The sequence below is a fragment of the Schistocerca serialis genome, chromosome 4 (genome assembly GCF_023864345.2).
Source record: "Schistocerca serialis cubense isolate TAMUIC-IGC-003099 chromosome 4, iqSchSeri2.2, whole genome shotgun sequence".
NCBI lineage: Eukaryota > Metazoa > Arthropoda > Insecta > Orthoptera > Acrididae > Schistocerca > Schistocerca serialis.
The window spans coordinates 250,141,735-250,167,980 of NC_064641.1; the positions used below are offsets into that span (position 1 = coordinate 250,141,735).

Here is a 26,246-nt window from a genome sequence, read left to right on the forward strand (position 1 = left end):
ATATAAAACAGATTGAGAATGACATGAGTCTTATGTAGTACAGGTGACACAAACCAGAGGTAATCAGGCCTAGTTTCCACTGCACTGCTACACAGACACCACGTTGCTCTGTGCTGTCTATAGCCTGGCCATTGGATCAGGGCCAGCAGCCAGCATCAGGTGGCCCTTACTCCCTCCACACCCCCAGCTTCAAAACTGCAGTCACAGTGACACGACCAACCAGTTTCCCTTCCTCGGCTTCATTCCTAGCTGTAGCATCGCGTAGAGCCAGCTTCAGTGGGCCCGGAGGATGGAGCAATTTACGTACAACTTCCTTCACCGCACCTCAGCAAACTCTGCTGTCTCTCCCCCCTCCTGCCCACTTGCTTACACAATATTTGGCGCCAGGAGGCTAGGATCTATAGCTGGAGCCATACCGAGGTGATTCTGCACCCCTGGCAGAATTGCCCAAGCAGCGATGCTGCAGCCACAGTAGCGCCAAAAGCTGATATTTTATCTGAGCTTCAAAATATTGGAGGCAATCTGTGACCTCAAATTCCTGTATTTTGGATTCACTGAGTAGGTTAGCACACTTCAGGAGTCAGGGAGGGTGGTCATTCCTGCAACTGATACAGACAGATGATAGCACACATGGTTAATTTTTGTCAAGTGGTCAGCCACAGCCGCCACAAACTGTGGTCACATGTGCACTGGTAAGGCGTATGTACAAAACACTGGCATTTAAAGCACCATATCAGCGGTGTGAAATATGGATTCGCAATGCAGTGATAACATGATTTTGATCTTCTCTGGAAGCAAATCCCCATATTATTGTCTGGTGAGTCTCCATGCCCACAATGAATGAAGTGGATCCTCCACCTCATCAAGTGGTCATGCAGTTCTTCGCCCATTTGTAGTTTTCATTTCTGGTGAAAAATTAATCATGTACTATGTTGTGGTTTTCATGGGGTACCATGGTAACAGTCACATCACAAAGTTGTTTACAAAAGAATAACACCCAAGACTGGGTAGTGTTTGCCATCTTGAGATGGAACCACTTCATAATTTGCTAGAGCAAGAGAGTTCATATGTTTTCCGCATATTATACAAACATCATTGGCTTAATAGAAAGAAAGGGCCCTCCATCTGTTCAGGCAAAAATCAGGAAGTGAGGCAAACGACCATCTGCAAGATGGACGGTTTTGTTGTTCACTCATTGTTGAGACCAAAGAGGGCAACTCCCTACTGACAGGATGACAGGCACTGAACTTTGTACCCTGTCTGAAGAGGCTGCTGGTACCTAGTGGCCACTGGCTGATAGCTCTGTTCATTTCATGACACCAAATATCCACCACAATGCTGCCTACTACAAACAAGGGATCTCTTAAAAGGTCATCATCCAACTAAACCAAAGGTCACCTGGCATGATGGCCAATGCCCAGGGTGCTAGTACACCCAAATGGACAGACACCTAATCATAGCCATATGTAAGGACATGGCAGCAATGGGTCAACAGTGTGATCCCTGCATGGTAAAAGGCTATAATTATGAGGAAACATACTTCTGCTAGTACATACAGCCACTTATATAATTTCCAGACACGCACTGACTAACAACCACATTGCTTTGATTGTTGGTGGCAATCATCAAAAATTACCACATCAACAACCTTTGTGTCCTTTGATTCAAAGTGACTAATTTATTGACTATAATTAAAACGAGAATAGCATACCATTCATCTAGACGATTGTAAAAATTTGCTTCAAGCACTAGTCAGATCAACACACAATTGTTTTCGGATGCGCAGTGACTTATGCGTACTGAGTTTTAATTTCTGGTGGCAGCATGGTTGTTGGCGTGATGATTGTTGGTGGCTACCACTATCTACTAAAAGGTGCAACATGTTAGCTAGTGAATGTGTCTGGAAGTAACAATGTGTGGGTATGTCGAGAACTTTAAGTACATCTGTACGACGATCTATACATTAGTGGTAGCCTGTGTGTGTGTGTGTGTGTGTGTGTGTGTGTGTGTGTGTGTGTGTGTGTGTGTGTGTGGTTTGTTGTTGTTGTTGTTATTATAGCCACAAAATTAGTCACTTTTAGTCCAAAAATACAATCAGCAGATTAACGACAACTTAGTTGTATAGCCTGTAATAAAAATAAAATTTGTTTACAAGGTGTTGTAGCACACAGGTGCCCCATTAGTGTTTTTAAGGATGGATCCAGTTGTTGGCTCTGACCTACCACCTTGCATAAGAGGAATCTGAACAAGGTAGCTCATCATGAGAAACTTTTCTCAACCAATTTATTAGTTAGTAGTTAGTTCCAAGTAAATTTAATGCTTTGCTGTAGCTAAATAATGGCTTTCACACTTAGCAGAAATTACAATGCAATGAAACTTATGTGTCTTAACTGATGACAATAAGGACATGAGGTAGCTAAGTATGAAATATATTTCTTACGATCGATGCAGCCTTACGATGAATGTCTTTTCTGATGAAGTTTAAAATGACAACTTTTATTTCTTGACTATTTTATTCACACGTTAAACATAAAAAACACTGGATGTCGACAAGTTCTACTTATTTTGATTTTCACTAAACCAGCAATATCTGGCAGAATTCTCTGTGTAATGTTAACGCAAAGATAAGCTTCTACGTTACAACCTGTGCATGAGCTGTGGGTAGATTTGAATCTCTTCACTGCAGATAAAAGTGGCTCACACAATTATGCAGGTCTGAACATCAACGTAATAGTAGCTGCAAAATTTTGAACTGTTAGTAATTTATTACATAGAAAATTTTTATACAAGTTTACAAGACTTATTTTATTATGAAATTTTCCATGCAACTGCCTGTCATATGCTACCTAGGTAGCAAGTGAGCGTGAGCGCTCATGATTGTATAGTTGCCTCCTGAACAGGCCTGGTTCAGAGTATCTCCTTAACAAAATTAAAAACTTTTCAAGTACAAGAACACTTGCTCTTTCTAATGACACAAAAATAAATAAAATAACAGAGAATAATATTTAGCAAAATGACATGAAAAATTCAGAATTTGGTAACAAAAATTGTTGGATGTTAATACATAAGTAACTTCCTGAATACTCATCATCTGTAGTTCAGTAGAAGTTATCACGCAACTAACTTCTCTGCAAACTGTTAAAGGTCACTCAATAACCTTTATTTGTTCAAAATTTATTACCATTACAAAATGGTTGAAAAACTGTCCCAACTGATTGTCCCTCAACTCTGAAGCCGTGTAGCATGAAAATGGTGAATGACCCAAAGTAAGATTTTAGCAGTATGTTGAACATGGAAGAATGTATATCTGATATGAATATCTCCATTGGATTACTAATAATTTAAATTTTAATCCATCTTCAGGGGGTCCAGCCACTGATCATTTTCAAATAAAGGGTTTTCCAGGTTTTCAAGACAGCTTTGTTCCATGTTACTTTCCTTTAAAAATTTGAGACAAACATTTTTTCAAAATTTTATATTGATAACTTTTAGAATATGCATTATTAATTACAAGTTATTTCTTTAGTAGTATAAATCACAGACACAAATTGAAACATTTTTAAAATATTAAATACTATACATTAATTTACAGGCAACAAAAAATAAAAAATTACAAATTCTGTTTTTACAAATGTAGACACATTGTAACTTGCTGATTCAAGAGAACACACTGTAGAAATTTGTCATGATAAAGATGAAGAAGTCATTTCTTTAAATTTTCTATCTCTGCCAAAATCTTTGAAGCTTGACACAACATACGAGGTCTGTACAAAAATTTCCGGAACTTTGTTCACAAAATTTTTCTATGTTTATCTTTTATTTATGGCGCATGGTCTCTTTCAAAATACTCTCCTCCACCGTTGATACACTGCTTCCAACATAGTTTCACTTCCGGAAGCAGTCTTGGGATGCCTCTTGCTGGTTCACGCAAAGTGCTGCCTGCGAATTTTTTTTTATCTCATCTATTGTTGCAAATCAGGTCAGAGAGTATGGAGGATGAGGCAGCACAGTGATTTCATTTTTTGTGCAATAGTCACGCACCAACAGGGATGACGGTGTGGATGCACTATCGTGATGCAAGAGCCATGAATTGACTCACCACATTTCAGGCCACTCTTAACATTTTCTCGCAGTAGTCCCAACACATCCTAACAGTCCCTTCGATCAACAGTTTATCCCTGTGACAGGAACTCATGATGGACTAACCCTTCAAAGTCAAAGAAAATTATCAGTGTGGCTTTGACATTTAACCTGAGCTGATGAGGTTTTTGTCATTGAGAACCTTTCCTGACCCATTGTGAAGATTGAACCTTGGTCTCAACAACATATCCATAGACCTACGTCTCATCACCAGTTATGATTCTCTTAAGGAACATCTCTTCCTCAATTGTGTGATCTAAAAGCTCTTAACAGATTGCGAGGCGTATATAATTCTGATCTCTCGTGAGCCGTGGGACAAACTTGGAAGCAACATGATGCATTCCAAGATGCTGTGTCAGGATTTCATGACATGATCCAACTGAAATGTTACATTCTTCTACAACCCCTCAGGCAGTCAGTCTTTGATTGGCATGAACAATTTCGTTGACGTTCCTGACATGAACGTCGTTGGTAAATGGTGGAAGGCTTCCTGAATGAGAGTCACCTTCAATTTTTGCCCAGCCATTTTTAAACCATGTGAACCATTCATACCACCAAGTATGACTCAAGCATTCATCACCATAGGCTTCCTGCATCATTTGGTGTGTCTCTGTAAAGGTTTTCTAGAGTTTCATGCAAAATTTAATGCAGGTGCTTTGCTCCTATATTTCTATCATCTCAAAATTCGCAAACTGTGTGACAACGTTTTACTCAATACAGCACTAAATAATAACTAAGAGACATACAACAATGAAATTTCCAGCAGTTACGCATTAAACAGTCATCTGCAGAGATGCCAACTGTATTTTGCTCCAACACACCTTAGGTGTGAAATTACAAATGTTCTAGAATTTTTTTTTACAGATCTCATATGTGCTCTTTTTGTTTCTAATTCTTTGATTTCAGCTTACTTTCGTTTCTTCAATAATCATTCCTCCTCTTTCACCATCCTTCACCTTATGTTTCATATTGTCTTTGTACAAAGAATGTGCATTGTGAAAATAGGGTGTAAACCTTTTGTCTATGATTAAATTGTCAACTCTGTGTTCTGGATTGCGTCACATATGTACCTCTGAGCAATATGGCCATTTTCTGTTTTATTTTCAACTATAATTTCAGAGTTTACAGAAAAGATTTGAGCAACAGAAGTAATCCCATGTGAAATTATTTTAATAATATGCACAAAATCTTGGAATTTTGGGTATGGCTTTTGTGTTGACATTCGCTGGTACCAGCACACCATGCGGCATAGATGCTGTAAGACGACAGACAGAGGCCGACGACAGAGTCACAGGAAACGCGCCACCAACACCCCCTCAGCCACCAGTATTTAGGATCGCCGTGACAGACTGGAGGGAGGGTCTGTTTGAGTCTGTCGAACTGATTAAGTTCCAGTGTCATCAGTCACAGCTCAGCAGGAATTGCTGTAGCCATTAGCTCCGCCACTATCTTAGAGACAGGCGGCACATAGCAACTATAATTGTACTTCACCAGCAGTGAGGTTCACGCGGACGATAAAGAAGAGCATGTACCATAACGAATATCTTAAGTAAATTTTCCATTCTTATGAATAAAGTACCTAGTTAATCTATGCATGCAGTCTGTGTTACAGAAAGAGGATAGTGGCCACCAAAGTACATCCTCTCCTTGCTTCCCATGGTACTGCTCTGCAGAGACAATGAGACGAAATAAAATCTTTGAAGATAATTTGATTACATTAATTTAGAATTAAAGGTGATTTTTACTTCTCTTGTAACATTTAATCTCATCTTCAATTTTTCTTTTCCTGTAGACCTTCACAAATTCAAGTTTGACATGGTCTGCCTTTGAACCCGACATTTTTCCATTTGACACCAAAATTTCAAAACATGCTGCCAATCTTCTCTGAGCTACTTCCTGGTTTAATGCAGTTCTTGGATTCAAGCAGGAAATTGCACATGTTAAATTGTATTTGAACGGCGATCTTTCTCGCAACATCTCTATTATGCCAACAATGCATGTTCACATATTTTCCTTTAGCAACAATATTTCATCTTCAGATACATTTCTAATTTTTTTCAATGTACTTCTTGTGGCGAAGGTCACACTGAACGTTATCAATGTAATGAAATTCTTTATATCCTTTATATCCATTGTTAAAGATGAGTTTTTGTTTTTCAAGACTTCTAGTTTCACACCTCACTGCACACAATTTTCATAAGACTATGTAGCACATCATAAAGAAATGGAGCCATTGGGACATCACTCTGAAAATCGAGTAAAAGTGGTTCCAACAAGTATGCTGTTGGACTGAAGAATGTCAGTTATGGAACTAACAGTTTGTCACTGAAAGCTTCACAAATGACTGATACTTTATGACTGGGAAATAGTTTTCCATTTGTTTATCTCAGTAACATAATATGTCCAAAAATTTCCACAGCTTTTTCAGCTGCATTGGTGATTTTGTCCCATCTTGTTCCAGAAAATGACATAGGAAAAGACAAAGATCCAGTTATCTCAGTCTATTGTGACCCCTGCATAGGTGAATCATGAAATAAATAATAAAGCACACTAAAAATGACAATTTCCCAATTAGTTTTGGATATGACCATTTGAAAGTGTCGTAATACGTGGAAACTGCAGATACCAATCTGTATCAGTTGTAGACAATCTAAGGATTCTTCTGATACCTTGTTAAAGTCATTTAAAAGTTTTAAATTCATGTTTGATCCATTTATTGACAACTGCTAATTTTTTTTAAGTTTTCCAAACCCAACAACCTTTTTACACCTTCAAGCAAATCATTTGCTATTGTATATTTCAGAAAAACAGTAACATGTTGTTGTTAATGATTTATCAAACAATAGAAAATCCAGTATGGAATGTAACAAAATTATGAGAAGGAAAGTTCCTACTCACCATATAATGGAGGCACTGCATTGCAAGCATGTGTGCACATGCACACACACAGCTGTAGCCTCAGGCAACTGAGAACACACTGTGAGCAGCAGCACCAGTGCTTTATGAGAGCGGCAGTTGGGTAGGGGTAAGGAGGAGGCTGGAGTGGAGAGGGGGAGGGGAAGGGATAGTATGGTGAGGGCAGCAGACAGCGAAGTGCTGCAGGTTAGACTGTGGACAAGGGAGAGGTGGTGTGGGTGGAGGGGGGGGGGGGGAGCAGTGGAAAAGGAGAGAATTAAAAAGACTGGGTATGATAGTGGAGTGACAGCTGTGTAGTGATGGAATGGGAACATCGAAGGGGCTGGATGGGTGAGGACAGTGACTAATGAAGGTTGGTGTCAGGAGGGTTACAGGATCGTAGACTGTATTGCAAGGAAAGTTCGCACCTGTGCAATTCAGAAAAGCTGGTATTGGTGGAAACGATCCATACGGCACAGGGTATGAAACAATCACTGACATGAAGGAAATCATGTTTGGCAGTGTGGCTCTCTTTGTTTCTTGGACACAGTTTGTCAGTGGCCATTCATGGGGCCAGACAGCTTGCATACACAGAATGCAGCACAGTGGTTGCAGCTTAGCTTCTACACCACATGACTGGTTTCACCGGTAGCCCTGCCGTTGATGGGATAGGTGATGTTAGTGACTGGCCTAGAGTAGGTGGTGATGGGAGGATGTATGGCACACGTCTTGCATCTAGGTCTATTACAGGGCTATGAGCCATGAGGTAGGGGATTGGGAACAGGGGCTGTGTAAGGATGGACAAGTACATTGTGTAGGTTCGGTGGACGGCAGATTACCACTGTCGGAGGGGTGGGAAGGATAGTGGGCTGGACATTTCTCATGTCAGGGCACAACAACAGGTAATTTAAACCCTGGTGGAGAATGTAATTCGGTTACTCCATGCCTGGGTGGTACTGAATTACGAAGGGAATGATCCTCTGTGGCTGGACGGTGGGACTTTGGGAGGTGGTGAGAGACTGGAAAGATAAGACATGGGCAATTTGTTTTGCTACAAGGTTGGGAGGATAATTACAGTCAGTGTAGATTTCAGCGAGACCCTTGGTATATTTCAAGAGGGTCTGCTTGTCACTGCAGATGTGAAGACCTAGGGTGGCTGGGCTGTATGGAAGGGACTTCTAGGTATGGAATGGGTGGCAGCTGTTGAAGTATTGCTAGTGGTTAGTAGCTACTAATGTAGCCATCTTTGAGGTGGAGGTCAACATCTAGGAAGGTGGCTTGTTGGGTTGAGTAGGACCAGGTAAAGCAAATGGTGAGTAGTTGTTGAGGTTATGGAGGAATGTGGATAGGGTGTCCTCACCTTCAATCCGTCGATCGATAGCAAAGATTTCATCAGTGACTCTGAACCACATTAAGGGTTTAGGATTCTGGGTTTTTAGGAAGGATGCCTCTAGATGGCCCATGAATATGTGGGATAGGATGGTGCCAGGTGGTGCCCATAGCCGTATCCTAGATTTGTTTGAAGGTAATGCCTTCCAAGGAGAAGTAATTGTGGGTGAGGATATAGTTAGTCATGATGACTAGGAAGGAGCTGGTTGGTTTGAAATCCGTTGGGCGTTGGGAAAGGTACTGTTCAACTGTAGTAAGGCCATGGGCGTAAGGGATGTTAGTGTACCGGGAGATGGCATCAATAGTGATGAGCGAGGAACTGTGTGGTACAGGGACAGGAACTGTGCAGAGTCGGCGGAGGAAATGTTTGGTATCTTTTATATAGGAGGGTGGGTTCCGGGTAATAGGTTGAAGGTGTTGGGCTACAAGAGCAGAGATTCTCTCAGTGGGGGCACAGTAACTGGCCACAATGGGGCGTCCTGGGTGATTAGGTTTACGGACTTTAGGAACCATGTAGAAGGTAGGAGGGCTGGGAGTGGTAGGGGGGAGCAGAGAGGGAGAGGTTCTGGGATGGGCCTAAGGATTTGAGTAGTGACTGGAGATCCTGCTGAATTATTGTAATGGGGTCACTGTGGCAAGGTTTGTAGGCTGAAGTATCAGACAGCTATCGAAGTCCTTTCACAAGGTAATCCTTGCTGTTCAAAACAACAATGGTGGAGCCCTTGTCCGCAGGCAGGATTATAATATCAGGATCAGTTTTTAGATGGTGGACTGCAGTTCTTTCTGGCAATGTACGGCTAGTTTACATGTTGAGGGATTTGAGGGCTGATGGTCAGGCAAGGTTTGAGGTTAAGAAATTCTGGATGTTAACATGGGGTGGTTTGGGGGCAGTGGGGGTGGATTATAGTTGGATGGAGGAGTGAACTGAGTTAGGCAATGTTTAATATTGGTCTTTAGTTGAGTCTGATTGGTAGGGTTGGTGGTGACCAGCAGAAGGAGAGACGGTCTTTATCAAGTCATATGCCTGTCTATTGCTGACAAACACCTTAACGGCCGAAAGCTATAATTGTGAGAGTCTTTTTGTTGTGCCTATCTGCGATTCAGCGTCTCCACTAGATGGTGAGGAGCACCTTTCTTTGTCATATATTCCATCTTGGATTTTTGCCTGACGGCTTTCATTCGATCCTAACCCAGTGCTGTTTTACTTTGTTACTATTTTTTTTTTTTTTTGCATCACTATACTCAATGTCTGTTCTTCTGTCTCTTCTTTCCTGTGTTTCTCTTGTCACCTTGCAAACTGCACTGCACACTCTACTTATGAGCAGCATCAACTGTCTCAGCCGTGCACAACAGATAGCTATAAGACCACACTGATTGATGGTGCAACATCTTATGCCCCACAGTACTCCCGCCGATGTAATTAATCCTATACTTTCAAATGGGTAGATCACATAACTAATGAGGAAGTACTGAATAGGATTGGGGAGAAGAGAAGTTTGTGGCACAACTTGACCAGAAGAAGGGATTGGTTGGTAGGACATGTTCTGAGGCATCAAGGGATCACCAATTTAGTATTGGAGGGCAGCGTGGAGGGTAAAAATCGTAGTGTTAAGCAGATTCAGAAGGATGTTGGTTGCAGTAGGTACTGGGAGATGAAGAAGCTGGCACAGGATAGAGTGGCATGGAGAGCTGCATCAAACCAGTCTCTGGACTGAAGACCACAACAACAACAACAACAACAACAACAACAACAACACTTTCAAATTGATCACTGTCCCTGCATCATTTCCTGCATGTTAACTCCCGCACCATTTCGGTGCCACACGATCTTTTGCCTCATCCTATGACCCCCCCCCCCCCCCCCCCCCCCAACCACTTTCTCCATTCTATCCCAGTTCGCAACCACTAATTCCACCATCCAGTCACATCTGCTGTCCTCCTCCTTTACATTTATCCATCCTCAGAAATGCTACCCACAGTAATATATTTTTTTATTAGTTATTCCTTACTTTGATCCTTGTGAATTATCACCAATTTCAGTGAGTTTTTACCTTTCATTATCGCCGACTCCCTCAGATTTCAACTTGTTTCCCCCTTTTGCATTCATTTAATCCTTTTCGTGAATTTTCACATGTATCTGGGTGTATCTTTGTGTAATTTTTCGGACATAATTCTACATTATTTACGTAATTTTTTGCGTTTTTCCACCACCATGGATCCTTATCCCTAGCCAGATCCCAGTCTCGCATACTGTTCCTGCATTGTTTCTTGGCTCATGGAATCCCCCTAATGGCCTTACCATCAAATTACCCATCTCCAGCTGCCACCCCTCCTTCCACAATGATCTCAAGCTGTTCCGATACTGCCAATCCTTAGCCCTCACAAACATAGTGCTGCAAAACAATATCAACCAAGCCCAAATCTCTTCTTTGCAATATCTTCTCTCCATCCACAAAATTCTCCTGCTATGCAATCTCAAATTCCTGGAACCCATAACACACATTGAAACTCTTGCCCTGCAGGAACTTGAGCAACATCAACAACACTACCTCAAAACGCTCTTCATCCTGCTCACTTCCTACTCCTGCATGGAGTACCACTGTCTACCACCTCTTCAACAATCTCCAAACCTCCCCACAACCCCTCATAGCTGACAAACCCTGTCTCGCAGAACTACTACACTTATGCTACCCTTCAAAACTCCCTCCCACCATCACACAGAATCCAGAACCTAAACAGACCTGCGACAGTCATGAACCTTTCCTCCAGGAGCCTTATCCCCACAGAAATATCAGTAATTTCCAAAAGCCTCCGCACCTTTTGCCACACCCCGAAATTCAATGCTAGAGGACTTGTTAAAGACCTTCTCTTCTTCTCCCGGTCCCTGCACTGGAGATGCTACCAATCAGACTCAACCAAAGACCAATACTGAACATTGCCTAACTCAGTTCACTCCTCCATTCAACCATGATCCACCCCCACTGCCCCCAAACCACCCCATTAGCAGAGGTTGACAATACTGCTTCAGTTGTAAATTACTTTATTTTCACATGACCGGTTTCAGACTGTTGTAAGCCCATCCTCAGGTGTCATGCTGGAAATAACAAAGGACTGGAGATAATTTTCACACACAACACACATAGAAAACAAAAAAAACAATTTTTTCCTAAAAAGTTTAAAAAACTTTTAAAAACATTTCAAAACCGCCGATCAGGCTAGGTGCTTTGAAACATATGTCAATGCGCAAGTGGCATCAGACAGTACTACAGACGACTGCCTGGGTAGGGAATATATGCAAATGATGATATGACACTTTCGCTGTGCTGTGGTCCCCGAGCACCGTGTGTACCAGGCATGGTGTGCTGCCTGTGAGCACAGAACAGGGAGTAGCGGATGCTAACGAGGAGGCAAATTGGTAAACGAGAGTGGCGAAAGTGCTGCCATCTACTGACGGAGAGAAGAACGTTGGGCCACTAGCGCGGCAATTCACAATTTGAATTTAGTGGTTTACCCCACGTTCTTCTCTCCGTCAGTAGATGGCAGCACTTTCGCCACTCTGGTTTACCAATTTGCCTCCTCGTTCGCATCCGCTACTCCCTGTTCTGCACTCAAAGGCAGCACACTGCACCTAGTATATGCGGCGCTTGGGGACCACAGCACACTGTTAAGTGTCATGATATTATTTGTATTTATTTCCTACCCAGGCAGTTGTCCGCAGTACTGCCTGGTGCCACTTGGGCATTGACATAGGTTACACAGCACCTAGCCCAACCAATGGTTTCTAAATGTTTTTTATAAGTTTTTAAAACTTTTTAGAAAAAAAAGTTTTTTAGTTTTTTGTGTGTGTTGCAGCACGTGAAAATTATTCCAGTATGACACCTGAGGATGGGCTTATAACAGTCCAAAACCGGTCATGTGAAAATAAAGTAATTTACAACAGAAGCGGTATTTTCAACCTCTGCTATAATGCTCAGTTGCAGATGTTCTTCCAACAGGATTGTTTGCACCCCCTGTTAATTTTTCAGAATTTCTTAACCTCGAACATTCCCTCAACATTATTCCCCAAATCCCTCAATGGGCAAACTAACTTTACATCTGCAGAAAGAGCCACAGTCCACCATCTAAAAACTTATCCTGACCTTATAATCAATCTTACCTGCGGACAAAGGCTCCAGCACTGTTGTTTTGAAACATGAGGATTATATGGTGGAAGGATGCTGCCACCTGTCAGACACTCCCACCTACAAACCTTACCACAGTTACCCCATTCCAGTAATCCAGCATTATCTCCAATCACAACTCAAATTGTTAGGTACATCCCAGAACCTCTCAAGTCCATCTTTCTGTTCACCACTACCGACAACACACACTCCTACCTTCTACATTGCTTCCTAAAGTCCATAAACGTAATCTCCCAGAATGCCCCCTTGTGGCCGATTACTGTGCCCACACCAAGGAAATCTCTCCTCTTGTAGACCAACGTCTTCAACCTATTACCCAGAACCTACCCTCCAATATAAAAGATACCAACCATTTCCTCCACCGACTCTGCACAGTTCCTGGCTCTTTACCACACAGTGCCCTGCTTGTTACTACTGATGCCACCTCCCTGTACACTAACATCCCTAATGCACATACCCTTATCGCTATTGAACACTACCTTTCCCAACGCCCAATGGATTCCAAATCAACCACCTCCTTCCTAGTCGCCATGACCAACTATATCCTCATCCACAATTACTTCTCCTTGGAAGACATGACCTACAAAAAAATCTGGGGTACAGCTATGGGCACCTGCATGGCAGTATCCTATACCAACGTATTCATGGACCATCTAAAGGAATCCTTCCTCAAAACCCAGACACCTAAACCCCTCACCTGGTTCAGATTCATTGATGACATCTTTGCTATGTGGATCAAAGGTGAGGACAGGTTTTGAGACTAATTTTCACTGTGGAAACTATTATAAGCATCTCACATTGAAGTCTGTGCTAAATTTTGAGCTTCTGTAAAAGATCATCAATCTTGGAGATTTTATGTCCATTTAAATTTGGCATGCTTTTTTTTTGTTGCTTCTGCAACACTGTTCTGAAGTGTTTGGTATACCAAGGAGGATCAGCTTCATCGTTTGTTAATATATTTCGTATAAATCTCTTAATTGCTGCCGACACTGTTTCTTTGACTTCAAGCCATAGCTGGTCTACACTTACATTGTTAATTTGGAATGAGTAGAAGGCGTCAAGTGAATTTTTATCTGCTTTTTTTGAATAGGTGTATGTTTCATTTATTTTTGGAGGATCTGGTGGTTACAATATTCAGTCTCGCTATGACGACCCTGTGTTCGCTAATTCCTGTACCTGTTTTAATGCTTGTTATTAGCTCTGGGTTATTTGTTTCAAAACGTCAATTGTGTTTTTACAACCATTTACTATTCGTGTGGGCTCAAGCACTAACTGCTCGAAATAATTGTCAGAGAATTCATTTAGCACAATTTCGGATGATGTTATATGCGTACCTCTGGATTTAAACGTGTGTTTTCTTGTCAAGAATGACTTCTGCCCTTAATCTCAGGAACTATCTACTTCAATTTCACGACAAGGTGAACTACTCCTAACAGCAACAAACACGCCACCGCCAACTGTGCTTAGCCTAACTTTTCGGAATATCATTAGGTTCTTCACAGAAATTTCGGGTTAACTTATCTCCCGCTTTAGCCAGCTTTCAGTGCCTATAATGATTTAAGCATCAGTGTTTTCTATTAGCTCTGGTACTTTTGCAACACAGCTATGACAGTTTGCAATTGTTATACCGATTGGATCACCAACGAGTATTATATGTATAATATGTAGATTCCCCTTTGAATATTCAAATGCTATTTGAAATATCACAGAGGGTATGGTACCAAAAAAATTGAAAAAAATTAAAGTTTTCAAATACAATTGAAGGTTTTTCCCAGTTTTTTTTCCCCTGATTTTGAAAATTCCTTGCCTTTTCTAGGTTTTTCAACATTTCAATGTTCACTGGACACCTTGATCTTAAATATAGTCGAAACAATCAAAACTGTCAAAGCTCTTGCAGCCCCCAATGGAAAGCCGTGTAAAATCAGAATTATTTTGTATCCCGAGCTTAATGTTTGCATAGTTCAGCTTTATTCTATAAGGAACACCCTCGAAAATTCCATTCAGACTGGAGATAGATAGTTGTGGGGAATGAACCTATAGTCACCTGTTGTAAAACTTAGTACTAACTTTTGACTGGCATGCTGGAGTACTGTTGTGAAGACAAATGGCAGTAACCATACCTATAATGTGAGACAGACATTATTTTCTGTATATTTTCACAGTGACAGTCCACTTGAGTTTTAGAGGCCGCAGTTACCTCTCAAATTACAAAATATTTGAACAGGGAGGAGCCATATGTACAGTCTGCTCCAAGTACAGGATACATCAACGAAAAGAGCTGATCCGCCGCTATCCCCAAGAAAAAATGTATCAAAAACTTATCATCAGCATTGTTCTTACAGTGCAACATTTATCAATCCTATGTGAGAAATAACTAGAACAAAAATGGCAGGAGGCATCAGGCTTTTGGGTGTAACAAGTGTAAATTCTAGCAAAGCTTGGAAGTTTATTGCGATTTATCAACCTTCCACCTGTAACTGGAAAACATACTTGGCATTATTTGTACTTGCATTGGTATTACCTTCCTACATTTCCTTTTTTAGGAACAATAATTTATAATTACAATGAGACAGAGAGGCAGTCCAGTATGTCATTTTGGAAGGCAGAGTTCCAGTACTGCTGATACATTTAAAAATGGAAAAAAAAAATTGTTAGGCTTCTGAATTACCATTTCTTTCTTTGAGGAGAAAAGAGAGAGATGATGTGAAAGTACAGAACAGAGAGAGAGGCCACAGGTTCCAGCATAAGTTTCCAACTGTTGTCAGGATGAGGGAAACTAAGACAATGAGTGAGAAGTGTGAGACAGAATGAGGACCTCCTGTTACCTCTAACACTTTACTGCTCCATCTTTATTTCCCATGGTTCACATCATGCATACATTACAAACCACTGTGACGTGAATGACAACGGGTATTTATCATTATACAAGTTTTAGGGTTTCTTCCCATTCTACTTTCAAATGGAGCATGGAAAAAATTACCGTTTAAATGCATCTGTGTGCGCTGTAATTACTGTAATCTTGTCTTTGCAACTCCTATAGGAGCAATACTGAAGGGTCTGCAACATATTTTAAATTCAATACTGGTTCTTGAAACTTTGTAAGTACACTTTTGTCAGATAGTTGGCATATATCTTCATGTGCATGCCAACCCACATTTTTCCGCATTTCCATTACACTGTCCTGAGAGTCAAACAAACTTGTTACCTTTTGCGTTGCCCTTCTCTTCACACATTCAATATTCCCTGTTAGTTCTGTTTCTGTGAGTCAAACACACTTGAGCAACATTCCAAAATGAGGTGTACAAGTGTTCTGTATGCAGACTTCTTTTTAGAAAAACTGCATGTTCCCCATATTCTAACAATGAACTGAAGTCTGCCACCTAATTCACCTGAGATTGAACCTATGTGATGATTTAATTTTGTTTTGTCACGAATTACTGAAGCCAATTATTTCTATTACTGACTAATTGCAACTGCAAGTTGATATTGTATTTAGAGGTACTAGTTTTCTGCTTCTTTTGTAGTGTGCAAACCTAAAACAAAAATAATACAAGCTTTTCAAAGCTTCATAAAACAGATCTGTTTGCAATAACAACAGTAACAACAGCAGCAGCAGTTACAGCTCCACCACAAAATGTGAAGTGCATCAAAATACAGATTTCATCAAAACTTCATTACACACTTGATATATTTGAAGAGATGATTGACTCACACTCCCAAAAATTGCTGGGATGGTGTGAATGACTGCATGGCCTCAAAAACTCTTGTTTGGGTTATATTTCTGACCCCCTCTCCCTTCCTGCAGTAACTAAGTACTAGTGTAAAGCTACTTACTGAGCAGAGATATAATGAATGTTGGAACTGTACTGTTATAGACACTCCATGCAATATTTATGCTTTGCCTTTAGTCTATGGTTAACCCCTGATATATGCATATCAGATTGGTTTTGTTTTGGATGGAGATATGTTTGAGTCGAGGTCAGTCCGAGTTGTGCATTTAAGTATGGAAAAAGAGTTGTAACAAGTAAACTGAAGATTATGCCAATGTTCTCCATGGAATTATTTGGACACAAAAACTGAAAGGCCAATAAATGTCTTCTTCACACCACTGCCCGTGAGACTAAATTTCAATTCTACATCTTCCAGTTTCACTGCTGCCATAAAAGTTACAGATCGATGGCACAGGCACGATAGGGAGATGCCAGTTTAGCACATACACCTGCAGTAAACTATCAATTTATTTCTCTATGCCGCTACAAGGATGACAACTTCCATATTGGGCCACACACTGCACTGGGTAATCTGTTTTTCATTTCAAAAACATAAGAAAACACTCTTTATTTAGGGATTTGAAATAGGCTTAATTATTATAAGAATACTGTAGGTACGACATTTTACGAGAATAGCTTTAGCGAAATGGAATCTCGCTGTCTAGTTCCCCTTTCTGATTCTTAATGTACCCATGCCTTGAAAAAATTTAATGGAAACCATACAGTTTATGTTATTCACCATAACAACATAGACTGAAACAGAAAAAAAGGCACCTTCAATACCTATTCATCCCAGGCAAAACAGCAATTCATATTCATTGGTCTGCTTTAAATAGTTAAGACTATAAAATGGCTAGACCCATTCTGAAAGCATGCTTGTATATTTGGCTAACTTAGACACACATTTTAAAATATCTATGACAGTTCTAGTGGACATCTTGAATGTTACAAGGAGGAGACTAGTAGTTCTATAGCTTCTGAATACATGTGTCTTTGCTCACAAAGTGGAACAATTGTAACACTTCTACAGTGATGGGAAAATTAAATTAATATTTAACAAACTACTTTGCAAGTTTACTCTGGGTTTAGCTAGTCATCAGTTCTCCCAAAAATCATCATTGGGAGCGAAACACACTGTATTAGCATGTATGTATCATCTGCCAGTTTAATATGGTGATAAGTATTTAATCTACAAGATCTGGGAATGAAGTGAGTAATCCGATTGTCAGAAGATAGATGTCTCCTTAAGTGTGCACTGATTTCTCATTTGGAAGATATGGACATGCATTCAAAGTTTCAAATACATTCCAGGATAATATAACTGCCAGACACTGAGGACACGTACTTTCTTGAATTTGTTCTCTTGTCCTTGTGAACAGATGAGGGATGCCGTCTTTCCCCATTTCTTTTTCTCCCTCCTCCCCCCCCCCCCCCCCCCCCTCTCCTTTTTCTGGACTGATACACAAAAGATTTTTCAAAAAGCAAACAAAGATGCTAAATCTGTAGTGTATGTAATTTGTAACTTAACAGCATTAGAGCCTTTTTTTCCATCAAGAATCCGACTTTTCAATCAGGTCCATCTCAATTATGCCACCTTTTGTAGAGTCTCCCCAATGATTGATATCAAATAGCCAAGTACTCACAGTCCAGCATTGGGATTCTTCTGTCTCCCATGTGTTACAAGTGCGTCTACTATTTATTCTTATATTTACAGCTATATCCTTAATAGGTCCAACATTTAAAAAAATTTATAGAGAATTTTATTTATGAACCTGTGTGCCTTTTAATTCCATCATTCACTGAAATTAACATTGTAGACCAAATAATTTAATTTGCTTGTCAGCTCTATTAGATACATATTTGAGCAGTTCTTTAGTTCTTACTGTCTCTCCCCTTTGAAATGGGATTGATCTCATTTAATGGGAACAATCCCCTTCTAAAGGGGCATCCAATAAGAAGACTTCGATATTTCTAACGTAACTGTGTTAGTTATCCTCCAACAAACTTATGAAACGTCAAATAGAAGGAATTTTTGTTCATTTTATTTCCCCATTATTTGCAGAAGCTCTTTCATCAATGGCACTTATATTATAGCATAAAATGAAAAACATACAGTGCGTAGTTTGGGATCTTTTTTTAATACCTGAGGTAATCCCAAAGCCAACAAGCTGGACCCAAGGCAATTTCCTGCTGAGGCGTGTGATATAACCACTCAATGGGCCTTTCTGTTGGTAGGAACACATCATTATCTGCTGAAAGTGCAAAATCTACACTTATACGTGGATAAGAAGGACTAGCTGCTGCATGATGTGTTCGAGATCGCACAGCATTGCGGTAAGTGCGTATGTCTTCAAGATCCACTGTTGATACTACTACTTCCTGTGTGGAAAGAAAGTCTTAGATAATTAGAAAACAAACTTATAATATGGCATTTGTATTCTGAATACTACCAGAATAATAATAATAATAATAATAACAATAATAATAATAATAATAAATCTGTAATTATTGACACTTGTTCAATTACCCGAAAGTTCCTAAATGCAATGTAACATATACCGTACAGTTAAAAGAAAGTCATGCTTGATCAAGGTCCGCGTCACTTTCCATTTTTGACCAGACATAACGTCTGAGAAAAGATAGAAATAATAATAATAATAATAATAATAATAATAATAATGGGTGATTTAGCAACTTGTGAATAATACATATTTTATTAAATTAATAGATATTACCTATAATAATAAAACAATTACTGGTAAACAATAACATAATGTGGCTGATGAACAAAATAATACTTCAGAACAATTCATAAATTTGTTCAAAAAGGTGATACTATGAAAATTGTGGTATGTACTACTGAGCCGAAGATTAGCTACCAAGCTGTGCACAACTTCCATACTCATGGACCTAAATCCTTTAAAAAAAAAATGTAGTGTGAAATCTTATGGAACTTAACTGCTAAGGTCATCAGTACCTAAGCTTACACACTACTTAACCTAAATTATCTTAAGGACAAACACACACACCCATGCCTGAGGGAGGACTCTAACCTCCGCTGGGACCAGCCGCACAGTCCATGACTGAAGCGCCTTAGACCGCACGGCTAATCCTGCACGGCGACCTACATCCTTAGATTCTGACATTTTGCACTGGGATGATAACTCATTCTCCAGATAGAAGACCTTAGACACACCCCAAATTTTAAAAGGAACTTTAACTCATATTCAAATAAAACAATTTTCTCAATTATCAACACCAAGCACATAACATGTGTGAATGCCATAGAGAAACAGTCAGGTGCTCACTCATTTGCACTGACGCCTGGAGCCAAAAGGAAATTCAAAAAGGAAATGGAAACTGACTGGGGATAGGGAAACGCTGGAAAGGGGAGGATGTAGGACACTAGCAGGGGACAGGGGAGGGGGAGAGGAGATGGCATAGGAAGGCATCATACACAATTATTTTATAAAAACATTTTGAAAACTAATTAGTATGAACTCATGTAAAGTAACCTCGGTTATCAATTTATTACACCAAAGCTACTAAAATAGTACATAATGAACACTGATGACACAGCATGGATAATACTTACCACTTCAGACAAACTAAACTGCTGGCTTCGATTCAAGATACCACCATTCAGAGCTATACAGGAGCATCCATTGAAATACATTCTCTGGCCATCACAGCCACGAAGATTGCTGAATAGGTAACAACCCCCTGCCTGCAATTTTTAAGTCAAATAATGCTGTGAAACTGGAAAAGTAAAACAAGTGCTGGTTATATGAGTTGATGCAATCAACCCTAACTCAGTGAGTCAAAGTTTCCACAAAATTCTAAACACTGTTATTGGCTGAAGTCAAGCAACCATGCATTAACTTAATTACAAAATGTGTGTATTGTCACCTCGTCTGCATAAAATTGTTGTCAAATTGACCATGGTTTTGACAGCACTAAGGCAGTCTTCATCAGAATAAAGATTACAAAGGATTACATGTAATCACACCATGGGTGAGAAACATCTGAGCAAAAATGCTCATCAAATTGAAATTATTACAAGAATAAAAATTAAACTGTAAAAATATAACACGTTTGTCAACTGGAATAAAATGTTCCATCGAAATACAACGGCAGTTGCGAGGTCGCTTAGGGCTAAGAACTGCATCAAACTGCTGCTACCGTCACACTAGTGTATTTCAATCGAACATTTTATTCCAATTGACAAACATGTTATATTTTTACAGTTTAATTTTTATTCTTGTGATAATTTCAATTTGACAAGTGCATTTTTGCTCAGATGTTTTTCACCTATGGTGTGATTACATGTAATCCTATGTAACTTTTATTCTGATGAAGACCGCCTTAGTGCTGTCAAAACCATAGTCAATTTGACAATTTTATACAGCCAAGGTAGCTATACACACATTTTGTAATTAAGTTTCCATGAACTTATTTTGTTGTTAAAAGGAACGAAGAAAGGAGAGACAGAGGTAATCATTCTACTGACCTTAATCTCATTAATAGATTGAGCATTAGTTTCAATGGACAAAGTTGAGGAGGACAATGCATCATTGTTCCATTTAAGTAACCATCTTGTTTTTCAATCAAAGTGATTTGGGGATACCAAATAAACACTTAGTTGGGCAAATTAAAATATAAAACTGCTCAAGTAATATATTGCCTTAGTTACTGTGATACCTCATCAGTTATTAGTCCTTAATTTATACCCTGACAAATTTAAATGAAATAGACACTAGAAGAAAAACTAGTTATTGAGTTGTTTAGTTAGAAGAGCAGAAGCTTGTTTTTTCACGCTTGGTGAGCCAGAAATTCATTTACAGCCATCTTGGGTGTAATTATTGAGGTTGTCCTTGACCCAAAATTTGGTTTGAACACTGCAGTGGTTTGCTGTGCATGACTCAGACAGAGGTGATGTGCATGCCTTTGCTTCCAAACCATGGAGTGACTTGGCATCTTTCACAATAACAAATCATCATCACAGATAAAAGAAGTGAAATGGGATAGAAAAAAATCCTATGACCAACCAAGTATTGAACACCAGACCTTCAGATTTGTAGCTGCACATTCACCCACTAAGTCACACAAGAATTCATCAAAAGCTCCTGATTAGTGTCACAGAAAATTACATCAATTATGATAGTTGGCATTTATCTTCTAGGGTGGTACAGTGAACGGCTGAAAACATGTCTGAAAAGCATGCAGCTCTACCATATGGTTAAATGGTGATGGCATCCTTGTGGGTAAAATCTTCTGGAAGCAAAATAGCTCATCATTTGGGTCTCCAGGAAGAGACCAATCAGGAGTAGTCATTAGAAAAACAACACTGACATTCTACAGGGTGGGGTATGGGATATTAGCTGCCTCAACAGGGCAATCAGGATAAATAACTGTGGATGGATTGTTTCAAGTTAAATACAGTGGGAATTAGCAAAGCATGAAGGATTTCTGGTCAGATGGACACAGGGTCATAAATACAGAATCAAATAGTGTAATGCAAGGGTTAGTCTAATAATGAAGAAAAAAAAAAAAAATCAGTAATGCGAGTAAGTTCTGTGAACAGCATAGTGAATGTCTACTCACAGCAACAATAGATATTAGGCCATGATTCACCAGAACAGTACAGGTTTCCTCTGCTAAGGAAGAGTACATGAGATAAAATAAATTATTCAGCTAATTAAGGGAGACAAAAACTGAATTTTGATGGACTGGAATTCAATAGTAAGAAGATCAGTAAAATAGTAGGAGAACATGGACTAGAGGTAGGAGTGAAAGAGGAAGCCATCTGGCAGAATTTTACACAGAGAATTGTTTCATTATTCCTAACACTTTGTTTAAGAATCGTGTAAGAAGACTGTATACCTGGAAGGGACCTGGATGTACTGAAAGGCTTTGAATTAATTACATAATGACAAAACAGAGATTTTGGAACCAGATTTTAAACTGTAAGACATTTTAAGGAGCAGATATGAAAGGGACATATAATTAATTGGTTATGAACTTCAGATTAAAACAGAAGAAATTGCAATAGGTAGGAAATTAAGGAGATGAGATATGGATAAAATGAAAGCACCATAGGTTGTTGAGAGTTTCAAAGGTTAAATGGGTGGAATTAGGCAATTACTGGCTAGAACATGGGAAAGACACACAATAGAAGATGAACAGGTAGCCTTGAGAGATGAAATAGTGAAGGCAGCAGAGCATCAAATAAGGTAAAAAGACAAAGCCTAGTGGAAATCCATGGATTAATCAGGAGATAATGAATTTAATTAACACTAGGAGAAAACACATATATGGAGCAAATGAAATAGGTGAAAAGAAATACAGACTTATAAAAAATGAGATCTGCAGATAGTGCAAAATGGCTATGTGGGGATGGCTAGAAGACAAATTAAAGGATGTAGAAGTATGTATAAGTAGGAGCAAGACACATTCCACCTATCAAATAGAGCTTTGGAGAAAAGAAGCTGCTGAATGAATACTATGAGATCATGTGGTAAGACATTATTAAGAATAGAAGAGAAAGCTGAAAGGTGGAAGGAGTATTATGAGGGTCTATACAAGGGAGATGAAATTGAAGGCAATGGAGAAGAGGAAGTAGACGAAAACGAGTCAGGAGATGTGATACCGAGGGAAAAATTTGAAAGAGCACCTAATAACAAGTTGACTAAAGACCCCTAGAATCAATGACATTCCTTCAGAATTACTGATATCCTAGGGAGAGCCAGCAATGAAAAAACTGTTCAATCTATTGTGCAAGAGGCACAAGACATGTGAAACACCCCCACTGAAAATCCCATATCGTCTTAATTCTACTGCCAATTTTACCTTCGGGCATGTTAGGTTCTCAACTTTTAACACTGTACTTTTGTTGCTCTACTTTTTTCGCGTCTAGTGACACCTCTTAATAATTAAGCTGCTGTTTGGATTTTGAATAATTTAACATCGCGTAATTTTTTAATGTGGCATTAGTACTCATGAGCCCGACATTCTTAGAGCACATACATTTTCTTAATTCCAAGATTACCTCATCCTCTGTACACAAAAATTTTGTCAATATTTATACTCCATCCTGAATAGCAATATTTTACCTAGCCACTTCTTGAATTACAGTATAACTTGCAAAATAGTCATTCAAAGTGAGGGAGTCTGCACCCTGCCCTGGTCAAGTTAACAAGCATGTAACATCTATGCTCCTGGTGTCTGTTCACACCTAAGCTATGCACAGTTAGTTTGCAGATATACAGACATCTGCAACTGCGAAATTAAGTACAGTTGATGTCTAATAACTTTCAAGTGATTTTCGTAATTCAAGTTGATGAATATTTTGACTGAATTGTGTTGTGATTCGTAGGAGAGATGAACTATCATCATCATCATACAAATAATGTATTGTTGAATATTGAATATTATGAGTTAATTAACGAGTGAGCTAAGTGAGTCACTGCACTGTACTTTGACAGATTTCTACAAGGCCATACTACATGTGAACTGTGATGTTCTGTGTAAATATGGACAGTGTTTAGTGCCACACTTAATTACTTTGTTCAATCGCTTAAGACCATTACTGATTACTGAACAATGCTTCATTAATGTGTGTTGAATAACTTTGTAATTTGTATGAATATTTCTGCAACGTACAAGCAATGTAATCTTTAAGTTAATAAAATAAGTGGAAAAGTGCAACTTGAACTGTGGTGTTGGGTACATTTTTTCTGAATAAACACCACCATATATTCAAGATTTTCAGCTTCAAGGCAGCAAACAGATATGCTACCAAGGAGGTGATGGAGAATATGGTAAATCAAAGTTGGTGCTTTACAAGCATAGTCATGTATGGTAATGAAATGTGGACAATAAGCAGTTCAGACAAAAAGAAAATAGAAGCTTTTGATACGTGGTGCTACCAAAGAATGCTGACAATTAGAGGGGTAGATCAGGTAACTAATGAGAAGGCTCTGGATCAAACTGGTGAAAAGAGAAATCAATGGTATGAATTGACTAAAAGAAGAGATCAGTAGGTACAACACATCCTAAGGCACAAGCTTTGTGATTCAATTGCCAGTTGATCATAACAGGACATTTTGTGACACTTAACTGTTGACTTTTACTTCATTGTGTACTTCAAAGTTACAAATTATAACTACTCATCCCTTTCTCGTACACCTGTGTGAAACAGACAGCAAATTGTAGGACACACAATAGTTGCTTTTCTTTTCTGCTAGAGTATTCCTAAGTTACCTCAGCTCACAGTTACACTTTTTTTTAGTTATCTGCTGAATATTTCGATTAGTTTGTAACTATCTGTTTAATTATTTCAACATGATGCAACACTCTCCTATTTAGCACTTTTCTTGGACCTTTTTGTTTAATAATTCATCTAACTGGTATAAAATAAATTAACTTACAAACAAGCAAGGAAAAATGCGTTCCCTACCTTTGCTGAAGCAGATTTCACTAAATCTACTGTAACATATGCTTTACGTAACTCCATGTATGAACCAGAACCATTTACTATGACTTCTACACCATCCAGGCTCATTGGTATATGAGTGCTGCAACATTTATAAGCAGCTTACAGTGATTTTCTATTTCAAAATTTGAAATAAGATTATTATTAATGAAGTCCACTTTGCTTACAAGAAATTAAGTACAGAAGACGATACCTCTCTGGGTGCCACAGTTCTTCACAAATCTCAAACCCGATACATGTGTCTTTTGTAGAAAGAATACCATCTCCAAATGGTACCACTTTCTGTCCAGTATAAGCTGATATCATACGTGGTAGATAATAGTCCTCAACCTGACGAACCTATAGACAAGGGATTGAAATTATTATATGAATCAAACATCATAAATATTGCTGAAAAGTGCCCATTTTCCTGTGAAAGTTCACATTCACAAGAACTGCATAAGGAAGGCAAGATCTCAAACACTTATTTAAAGCAGTTTTAAGTGAGAGCCATTTGAGGGAATATTAATTCTATCTGTTTTTGTTCAATTTATGTTTCATGTGCAAGTGTTTCAACCAACAGAGCATCGAGATACCTGGAATCAGACCACTCACATTGCAGCTGAAGCCCACATATGGAGGCTTCACATATTCCAAGAAGAAATGAACTGTATTAATTGCTATACAACTACTGACCACCATAATAAACAAAAGATTTACTATTAGATTTACTTGTTTGTTTCTTCTTCTTCTGCTGCTACACCTACTCCACCCACTACTCCTACTCCTACTCCTACTCCTACTCCTACTCCTCCACCCACTACTACTACTCCTACTACTACTCCTACTACTACTCCTACTACTACTCCTACTACTCCTCCTACTACTCCTCCTACTACTCCTCCTACTACTCCTCCTACTACTCCTCCTACTACTCCTCCTACTACTCCTCCACCTACTCCTCCTACTACTCCTCCACCTACTACTCCTACTACTCCTCCACCTACTACTCCTACTACTCCTCCACCTACTACTCCTACTACTCCTCCACCTACTACTCCTACTACTCCTCCACCTACTACTCCTACTACTCCTCCACCTACTACTCCTACTACTCCTCCACCTACTACTCCTACTACTCCTCCACCTACTACTCCTACTACTCCTCCACCTACTACTCCTACTACTCCTCCACCTACTACTCCTACTACTCCTCCACCTACTACTCCTACTACTCCTCCACCTACTACTCCTACTACTCCTCCACCTACTACTCCTACTACTCCTCCACCTACTACTCCTACTACTCCTCCACCTACTCCTACTCCTACTACTCCTCCACCTACTCCTACTCCTACTACTCCTCCACCTACTCCTACTCCTACTACTCCTCCACCT

General features: G+C 39.4%; 1 protein-coding gene across 1 annotated transcript in view; it reads right to left on the reverse strand.

Annotated features, from left to right (window-relative positions):
* Nucleotides 1–26,246, reverse strand: part of LOC126473777 (glutamine-dependent NAD(+) synthetase) — a 208,785-nt gene that overhangs the window by 126,663 nt on the left and 55,876 nt on the right. The window contains exons 5-8 of the mRNA XM_050101043.1: nucleotides 25,063–25,208; nucleotides 24,834–24,951; nucleotides 19,971–20,102; nucleotides 18,519–18,754 (exon numbers count right to left, since the gene is read on the reverse strand). Of these exons, the coding sequence (XP_049957000.1) occupies nucleotides 18,519–18,754; nucleotides 19,971–20,102; nucleotides 24,834–24,951; nucleotides 25,063–25,208 (632 nt within the window). The remainder of the gene's footprint in view (nucleotides 1–18,518; nucleotides 18,755–19,970; nucleotides 20,103–24,833; nucleotides 24,952–25,062; nucleotides 25,209–26,246) is intronic.